General features: G+C 44.5%; 1 protein-coding gene and 2 non-coding genes across 3 annotated transcripts; 2 read left to right on the top strand and 1 right to left on the bottom strand.

Annotated features, from left to right (window-relative positions):
* Window positions 1-361: 361 nt before the first annotated feature.
* On the bottom strand, window positions 362-3970 carry LOC127344632 (uncharacterized). The gene is made up of 10 exons (XM_051370945.1): window positions 3479-3970; window positions 3212-3398; window positions 2968-3101; window positions 2769-2881; window positions 2566-2689; window positions 2205-2354; window positions 1941-2096; window positions 1371-1450; window positions 1226-1275; window positions 362-814 (listed from the first exon to the last, which is right to left on the bottom strand). The coding sequence occupies exons 1-10, from the start codon at window positions 3860-3862 to the stop codon at window positions 648-650; spliced, it is 1545 nt and encodes a 514-aa protein (XP_051226905.1). The 5' UTR covers window positions 3863-3970; the 3' UTR covers window positions 362-647.
* A 171-nt stretch (window positions 3971-4141) lies between these two features.
* TRNAT-AGU (transfer RNA threonine (anticodon AGU)) lies at window positions 4142-4215 on the top strand. Its single transcript has one exon. It is a non-coding gene; the product is annotated as a tRNA-Thr (tRNA).
* Window positions 4216-4285: 70 nt separating this feature from the next.
* TRNAQ-CUG (transfer RNA glutamine (anticodon CUG)) lies at window positions 4286-4357 on the top strand. The gene has a single exon. It is a non-coding gene; the product is annotated as a tRNA-Gln (tRNA).
* The last annotated feature ends 5115 nt before the right edge of the window (window positions 4358-9472 follow it).

The raw sequence follows: 9472 nt of genomic DNA on the forward strand, positions 1-9472 counted from the left end.
CACTGGGCTATGGTGGGTTGCAGATACCTAATTATTTTTCTTATTGTGATGTTTTTGGTGCAAACATATTGTCGAGTTTTTGGAACACTTTCAGAAACTGTATTCTTCTAGGCTACTTTTTAGTTTATGTTCAAATTTAGTTAAATTCAGTTCATCTTTGTAATATATCTTAAAAAATATGAATGAAATTTAAGTTCACCAGCAGATGAGGCATATGGGGCCCCAGCACATGGAGCAGGCGTTGAAGTGTATAAGTGTCTTTTCATCAGTTGAGTTTTGGTTGCGGTGGCGGCTACTGCTTGCACATCTAAGTACCCGACATTCTCTACTCTGTTAGCATTCATTCCTAGCTCGCCGGCTGTACAGTATTATGCCCACCAAGGGTGTCCGTTTCCTAGAAGCAGGAGCATCGCACCATCTGGTTACAATTTACAGGCTTATTGATTCTGCACAGTAGGCACGAAATCAGCATACGATGATATGGACCTCATCTTCGCAGTGTACCAGCTGACGAAGACGATGGCTCATGGCTGGGAGTTAGAACTGCTGAGATGGTCATCTCATGTCAGTCAGAACCGAGTCCTAAACAAGCCATGTACTGTACATTTGAAACTTTGGGGCGATATCAAGGGGAGTGTGCCGTTTGCTCATGAGGCAGCCTGGTCATTGGCAGCTGCGCTCTGAACGAGCACCCCTCCTGCCCCGTAGTGATCCGATAGCCAGACGGATATGATCTCCAGTTCCGATTCTCTCAGGCTTACTAGCCAATCTGGGTCCTCCTTGGTCGCGGGACGCAGGTCTATGTGATGTGCTCCTGCAGAGCAAACCAATAGCAGCACATCAGTGATGAAACTACCATGTTGGTGTGGCAGCCTGAAACTCACGCCACCAGATGGGCCATTATCCATTAGCCCCTTACCAACAGATACATTAGCCAGAGAATCCAAACAGATGGCAATTACTGGATCTAAGTCATGACACAAAAAATTGCGGGGAAATTCATGACAAGTTATAGTTTTGTAATATTATTGTACCCAAATGAGATGAAATAATATGCAGCTCAATGGAAATCATTAAACGAGTAACACAATGGAATGCAGCTCACGTGTCTTCGCTAGATTGATTGATCAGTTTGAATGTACTTAGTTTTTGTTTTGAGTCTATTCTATGTCGTTATATAGAAACTAAAAAGCTACTGCATCAGCAATGGGCGAAGGTACAGTACCTAGTGGAGCCACAATGGCAACAACACTCGAAGATATGTTCTTCAGGACGCTGCAGCATTCAGAAAAATAACATTACTAAGACAATAGGAGGCACTCAACCTGATGAGAGTATTTATTATTGAAAAACAAGTGAAGTTTCTTCACCCTCCACCACTCCAAGGATCGAGAAGTCCATTGAAGAATATGATATTACTGCCAAATTTCTCCAGAACTGAACTTATATTCTAAAAAATGAAGAAGTTTAAGACAATCAGTCTCACTTGTATCAAAAGGCTGTAAATAATACTCTGCCCCAGTGACCAAATCAATCAATCAATCATTCATTGGATACCAGAAAGACTGTAACTAAATTTGGCATAATATGACAACATTGTCAAGCTCTTGAAATTACCCATAGCTCTAAAGAGTTTGAATGTTAGTAATATAACATACTAAGATCTGGGCACATTATAATGAATTCATGCTTTAAGGTACCACAGGCATATAACGGCCAACATAATCCATATCAGGGTTTCAATAGTGATGATTGTTGAAGTACCAGAATCAACCACAGTGAAAGGTTTTCCTCGAAAATGATTATAACTAGACTTCCTTAAACAGTTACTTCAGAAAAGTATGTGCTTGATTGATAACAGATCATCTAGACTGACCAAGTAAGAAAAAAACTTACTGCTTACTACAGTGTGTCAAATTCTATGCAATAAATAGACTTACGTGGCCACCAAACTCTGTAGTGATCCATCGAGGCCTTGGTCTAACACCAAAGCTTTTGACACAATTATCAGCATACAAAGCATAGTCGAATTCATATCGTGGGAACATACTAAGATCTTCACTGGAAGTCATTGGCATTACCATCTCAGTACAAGCCTGTGTTAACCAAAGAACAAAGCATGTCATACACTGAAATTAAAGTACTATAACATGTGTGAGATATATCCAATGGATAGAAATGGGTAAAAGTTGTAGTTTCAGGACCTGCCAATCCCATCCACCCATTCCATGAGGATCATCATCCAGATCAAAGCAGTCAACGGTACCCGTGTAGTTGTAGTATACATTTACTCCTGCATAAATTCGTTCCAGTGTACTGGTCCCCTGTGGTTGCTTGTCAATATTTCTACATACCTGGATAAGAAACAGGATAATCCATAGTAAGTAGTGAAGGTGTTAAGAAAATACAACATAATAACTTTAGAAAGCAAGTGAAAAACACATGATTATCACTGAGGTCTCTACATATATTTTTTTGTTGTTCCTTTGCAATGCAGATTAATGAGTTTTCGCTGAACAGAAATGTTGGAACAGATTCATGGAAAAAAAGGGTTTAAGAACTAACTTCCTTAATTGGGTTGGCAGGCAAAGGCATGAGAAAATCTGATGACATAGGGTAATCCACCATGGCTAGATAACTGTAAGCTGAGCTCAACCAATCTGAAAGTGCTTCGGAGGATTTCAGGGTCCTGCCAGCCATTCATACATTTGTTATCACAATCAATCTTACTGAGAGAGATGAAACTTAATTATGGAGAAATAACACACTGGCAAAGGTGAAATGTTTTGCTTAGTTTCAGAAGACCATCTTGGGCATTCCCTTGCTCATCTAGTTCTTTCCAGGAGTCCCTTATTGTTTGAAAGCAGCCTAAGCTTTCCCTCTAAATACATAGAATAGAAGCACTAGTGTCAACGGTGTCCTTTACTCATAAAAACACAATGAAGCCAAGATTATGCACGCACACACCTTAAAATCATTTGAAACAAGATCGTAGAATATGGTAGGAGGGACGATGTCCTCAAACTGCAGGATCGGAGCCGATGACGCAAGAGCCCCGACAGAAATATGCGGGTACTTGAGCCTCATCCAAGCAGCCAGCACTGTGTGCTCCAATCAACAAAATTAGTACAGAATTAAAAGAACACTGCAGAATCTGCCAATTAGTAAGACACAGTGAAGAATTCAAGATAAAGCTAGCAGCAGCTCTTACTTCCACCATATGAGCCCCCGAAGAGTACCACGGGGCTGGCTTCTGCAGACAGGTTGCTCTTGAGGTCGGTGAGCAGCACGGCATAGTCAGCGAGCGCTTGCTCGGCCGTCAGGTGCGCCAAGGACCTGGAGCTGTTGTAAGCCTTGTGTTTGCTGCCGAACGGCATGGACTCGCCGTAGTAGCGATGCTGCAGCGCAGAACAACAGTGACTCAGCGAGTGAGGGGCAGCTACAGGGGAAGGTGGTGTAGGTTTGTAAGATGATTTGCCTCGGCGAAGACGACGAGGGCGGCGAAGCGCGGGGCGGCCTCCCAGACGAGGCCGGAGTTGGCGGCGAACCAGGCGATGTCGCCCTCGTTGCCGCAGTAGAAGAAGATGGGCCCGCCGGGGCCCGCCCAGCCGTCGGCGCGGCCCACGAGGTACCGCTGCTGGAAGAACTCCTCGTCCCCGACCCCAGGGAAGCTGAAGTGGTCCAGCCGCTGCCGGAAGTAGCGGGTCTCGAACTCGTAGCCCCCGACCCCGTTTCCCGCTCCCGCCGGCGGCCGCGCGTCGGGGCCCGGGAAGCGGGGCGGCGCGAGTAGCGCCCACGTGACGGACGGGAGGAGGCCGAGGGAGAGGAGGAGGAGGAGGAGGCGGCGGCGAGGCGGATGCATCACGGCGCTTGCCTCCGGCGAGTGGAGAGTGGAGACGACCTGGTGCAGAGGATCGAAGTGCGCGGAAAACTGGGGAGCTTTTGACGTGGCACATGACGTTGGCCGGTTGGCGTACGTGCGTCGTGCGGTGTGTCGTCTACTCCGCCTCAGCGGATGCGATGGTGCACGACTGCACGGTCACATCGGAGCAAAATCTACCTGCACGCCAAGCTGACGGACGAACACACTCACGCGTAAGACAATGATCAAGTATGATAAATATGAAACATCGGCATCCCAGCTTTCATAGCTCAGTTGGTTAGAGCACCCGTTTAGTAAGCGGGAGGTCTTGAGTTCAACTCTCAATGAAAGCATTTCATTTTTTTTATTTTACATGCAAATCAATGTATGAAATAAGCTTAATGTGGTGCTCTAATCGCAAATGGTCCCATGGTCTAGTGGTTAGGACATTGGACTCTGAATCCAGTAACCCGAGTTCAAGTCTCGGTGGGACCTGTTTTTCATTCTTTTTCTTCATTTTGCATTTGATCTGTTCTACTGGTACATGAACAAAACGACATGTTTAAATTCGTGTCTACTCGATATCTATATTGCCTGGCGGCTTCTTTTTTTTTATGACATATCATAAGCTGTGATTGTTATATTATGCAGCGGGGCAATTGTGTTGTCATGATTACGCCAAACACGAAACAACTATCTTTCCTCGACCACCCGGATGTCCAATACCTGACAAACCCAAAGAAAAGTGAAAATGGATTTTCAGTATACTGGAATGCTGTAAAACTGAAGAAACCCCTTTTAGGTACTATCAGTCGAAACCGAGGATGGCTGCTCTAGAACTAACTGGATGGCTGCAACTGAAACACAACCAACTACAAATATGTTTCAAATAGTGTAGCAAGTGTGTCTTCTCTAGTTGCAACCCAATAGGGAATGACTTGAACTAAAATACCCACAACAACAACTTATTCAAATAGTGCAACAAATATAGGTTGCACCAAATGCAACCCAGTGGCAGGGCCGGGCGGATAGGAGTGCGGTTGGTGCGGCCGCACGGGCCCCAAATTTTTGGGGGGCCCCAAATTTTCGTTTGGCATTTCACTGCAGGTAGAGAATTAGAAACGAGTAGCAGCGGCCGTCCTGGTTCTCCCGCGGCCGAGAATGGTACCTCGCCCTTACCTTGCCTCTGGCGGCGGCCGAGTAAGAAGAAGCGTCATGGACGAGTGGCCTGAAGCTTTTTGCTCCAGGTCGAAGGGGTGCGGCTGTATGGGGAGAAGAAGATGGCCTTTTGGCGCTTGGGCTAGCTGATTAAGTTTAAAAGCCCATAAATAAGGCCTGAATTGGGAATAGCCTAGGCACTGCTTCAGCTCGGCTCAAGCTTATCCTTAAAGAAAACAATCGGCTAAAAAAGATCCATGTACACGTTTTGCTTCTCCTAAAAAAATCAAGTTTTGCTCAGCCGAAGTTTTTCAAGCACTAGGGGTCCATGTTAAAAAAAATGTTCTTTCATCCTCTTGGCACTTGGCAGTTGTGTTATTTGTATCATGAAATTAGAATATATTGTGCACCATTTTTAAGACTAAACTTACACTACATATTACAAATTTATGATCTAACATTTATGTCCCACAAATATTCATTCTTGAGTCTGCCATTGGCCATCAGCCTTTTTAAAAATCAGGATATACAAATATATGCGTTTCAGAAATTAAGATCTGACACATGAACAATCAATTACACATTGTATTGTTCGTTAGTTTGAATTTTTTTAGTGAAATTTGGGGCCCATTTTAAATATTCGCACAGGGCCCCAAATTTTCCCGGCCCGGCCCTGCCCAGTGGGATGGATACAACCAAAACGCGATCGAAACTTCTCTTTTAAGGAGTGCAACAATTGTTCCATCTTCAATTTCAACCCAGTATGGGGTGGCTGAAACTAAAACATCTTGTTCAAAAAAAAAACTAAAACATCACCAACACCAAACTCTTCTTGGGAGCCGTCCATGCATGCTCCTAGAACGATCGAGCGAAGGACGTGGGGCGAGCCGGCCAGCGAACCACAGCTGGCCTGGTCGAGCGCCACCTGGCCCAGGGAGCGGGAAGCCGGACGGGCCGAGGGGAGCGAAAGCCTGCCCATGCGGGGCGAAAGCCGGAGCTCCTGGGCGCAACCGGAGCGGGCTGCGGGAGCTGGAGCGGGCCGGGGAAGTCGGAAACCGGCCCAGGCGCTGTGATTTATTCTTTTCCTTATTGTTTCTCCCATATCTTTTGCATTATAGCACCCTTTCTTGATCCGCGAACTCCTACACGTTCGTTGACTCGAGTACTTTGCCATACCGGGGCCATCCCTCTGACACAAAGACTGTTTTCTAGGATGATGGCAAGCAACGGTCCTAGCAACCTTCCTGCCATGTCTAGCACCACAAGATTCTTGTCCTTGTTGCAGTAGAACCATCACTAGATCATGATAATGGTTAGAATAAGAGAAAGAAAGGCACAACCATGCATCCAACGCGTGTCTCTGGGCTTGTCCATGTCCATTCGATTAACCGCTCCAAAGTAGATCATGACATTGTTGTCATCAGAAAATCACGCAGTTGTCACCTTGTGTTCATCGAATAACTTCTTGGAAATAGGACCATGTAACCACGACCACGCTCGAGTGTCTTCACCTATGGGAGGTCGATGACTTTTCCAGTCGGAGGGCTGAGAACATGTATGAAGAGGCTAGCCTCGTCAGGCAGAACGAGCATGCTCTCTAGGGTCGTCTCGGATCCGTCCACCATTGCATGGTTGCGCAGCACCTGCAGATCAATCTCGATGGTCTTCATGATCACAATATTGTGAAAGACATGGAGTGTGTTGCGGTCATTTGACCCTTAATTCATTATTTGTATTTTATCATCTTTTAAGATTGTATTAAATGTGCGCTACATTGAGAGTCATGTATTAAATACACAAAACTTTGACAATCTTGCACATTCGAAAAAGAGTGCAATCAGGGAGTGTTGATGTACTAATGGTGTCCTATGGATAAGAATAAGATCACCATCTTGCATTACCATCTACACAATGCCACCAATTTCTAGTTTATTTTCCTTCCAAACATTAATAAGCTGGCCGTTTCCTTGAGTGATTAGTTCCACCTTAGCAATCACAAAAAGTTTACACTTGAAATTTATGCTTTCTAAGTCTTAAGAATTAACATGCTCAAAACCCACCAAGTTTGAAACTAAATCCATAGGGATGCAAATTTAATGTAACCTAATATTAGGATCATAGAGCGGAATAATCTGAAATTTATTATCCGGTCGTTTGGTGAGAATGACATCCTTCAACCATTTAGTTCTATACATGTCTGTGGAGACTTTTGTCTAGCCCGATGGCGAGCACCAGTCGTGGCAACCCTCCTGCCATGTCTAACACCACAAGGTTCTTGTCACTGATGATGTAGAACCGGCGGTAAAACATGATAGTGGTCAGAACAAGAGACCGAAAGCCACGGCCAGGCATCCAACGCATGTCTCCGGGCTTGGCCACGACCACTCAATTGACCGCTTTGAAGTAGATCATGACATTGTTGCCATCGATGAATCAGGCAGTCGTCACTTTGTGTTCCTCGCGGAACTTCCTAGGAATAGGGCCCTGCAACCTGATACATTGCAAACGTAACTATAATTTTTTATGATCAATGCTTGTTTTACACCAATTTCTATATGTTTTGTTTACACTTTGTTGCACTTTTATACATTTTACGGAACTAACCTATTGACCAGATGCCACAGTGCCAGTTCCCTATTTTCTGTTGTTTTGTATTTTAGAAATGTTGTACATGAAATATTCTCGGAATTGGACGAAACAAAATCCCGAGTTCCTATTTTACTGTAACGAATATGGAGTCCAGAGGGGGGACGAAGAAGCGCCACGAGGCGGCCACACCAGCCCATGGCGCGGCCCAGGCCCTGGCCGCGCCAAGCGGTTGTGTGGGCCCCTCAGGCACCCTCCAACCTCGCTCTTCCGCCTATTTATTCACCTGTTCGGAAAAACCCTAAATACCCGAGCCTCCATCCATGAAAAGTTCTGTCGCGGCCGCCGTCGCCGACCCTAGCTTGGGAGGGTTCTGAAGCTCTTCCCGGCACCCTGATGGAGAGGGAGATCATCACCGGAGGCCTCTACATCGCCATGCCCGCCTCCGAAGTGATGCGTGAGTAGTTCATCTCTGACTACGGGTCCATAGCAGTAGCTAGATCATTGGCTTCTCCAATTTATGCTTCATGTTAAGATCTTGTGAGCTGCCTATCATGATGAAGATCATCTTTATGTAATGCTACATGTTGTGTTTGTTGGGATCTGATGAATATTGAATGCTATGGTTGAGATCGATTATATACTTGCCATATGTTATTTGTGATCTTGCATGCTCTCTATTGCTAGTAGATGCTCTGGCCAAGTATATGCTTGTAACACCAAGAGGGATTATTTATGCTTGATAGTGGGTTCATGCCTCGAGTAATCTGTAAGAGTGACAATAACTTCTAAGATTGTAGATGTGTTGTTGCTACTGGGGAGAAAACAACAATGCTTTGTCTAAGGATAATTCTATTGTTTACTTTACACACATTGCTTAATGCGATAATCTGTTGCTTGCAACTTAATACTGAAAGGGGTTCGGATGATAACCGTGTTGGAGATATGCCCGAGAGGCAATAATAAAGTATTTATTGTTATATCTTAGTGTTCATGATAAATGTTTACACCCCATGCTATAATTGTATTAACCGGAAATATTAATACATGTGTGTTGTGTAAACAACTAGAGTCCCTAGTAAACCTCTCGTTTAACTAGCTTGTTGATTAATAGATAATCATGGTTTCCTGAACATGAACATTAGATGTTATTAATAACGAGATCATATCATTAGGTGAATGATGTGATGGACACACACCCATAGTAAGCATAGCATGAGATCAAGTCATCAAGTTCAACTTGCTATAAGCTTTCAGATACATAGTAACCTAGTCCTTTGACCATGAGATCATGTAAATCACTTATACCGGAAGGGTACTTTGATTACATCAAATGCCACTGCGTAAATGGGTGGTTATAAAGATGGTATTAAGTATTCGGAAAGTATGAGTTGAGGCATATGGATCAAGAGTGGAATTTGTCCATCCCGATGACGGATAGATATACTTTGGCCCTCTCAGTGGAATGACATCCAATTAGCTTGCAAGCATGTGACTGGTTCACAAGGGATATCATATCACGATACGAGTAAAGAGTACTTGTCGGTAACAAGGTTGAACTAGGTATGGAGATACCGATGATCGAACCTCGGACAAGTAAAGTATCGCGTGACAAAGGGAATCAATATCGTATGTTAATGGTTCTTTCGATCACGAAGTCATCGTTGAATATGTGGGAACTATTATGGATCTCCAGGTCCCGCTATTAGTTATTGATCGGAGAGGAGTCTCGATCATGTCCGCATAGTTCTCTAACCGTAGGGTGACACACTTAAGGTTTGATATCGTTTTAAGTAGATATGGAATATGAAATGGAGTTCGAATGTTGTTCGGAGTCTCGGATGGGATCCAGGACATCACGAGGAG

This window comes from Lolium perenne, chromosome 3 (assembly GCF_019359855.2).
Source record: "Lolium perenne isolate Kyuss_39 chromosome 3, Kyuss_2.0, whole genome shotgun sequence".
NCBI classification, from domain to species: Eukaryota; Viridiplantae; Streptophyta; class Magnoliopsida; order Poales; family Poaceae; genus Lolium; species Lolium perenne.

What these genes read in the sequence shown, in the direction of transcription:
- LOC127344632 (XM_051370945.1), bottom strand. Translation starts at nt 3,862, where the DNA reads ATGCATCCGCCTCGCCGCCGCCTCCTCCTCCTCCTCCTCTCCCTCGGC. An exon ending in CTGCCAACCCAATTAAGGAA is followed by an intron (nt 2,355 to 2,565) that starts GTTAGTTCTTAA and finishes TTTCTTATCCAG; the next exon opens with GTATGTAGAAATATTGACAA. An exon ending in GATCCTTGGAGTGGTGGAGG is followed by an intron (nt 1,276 to 1,370) that starts GTGAAGAAACTT and finishes TGAATGCTGCAG; the next exon opens with CGTCCTGAAGAACATATCTT.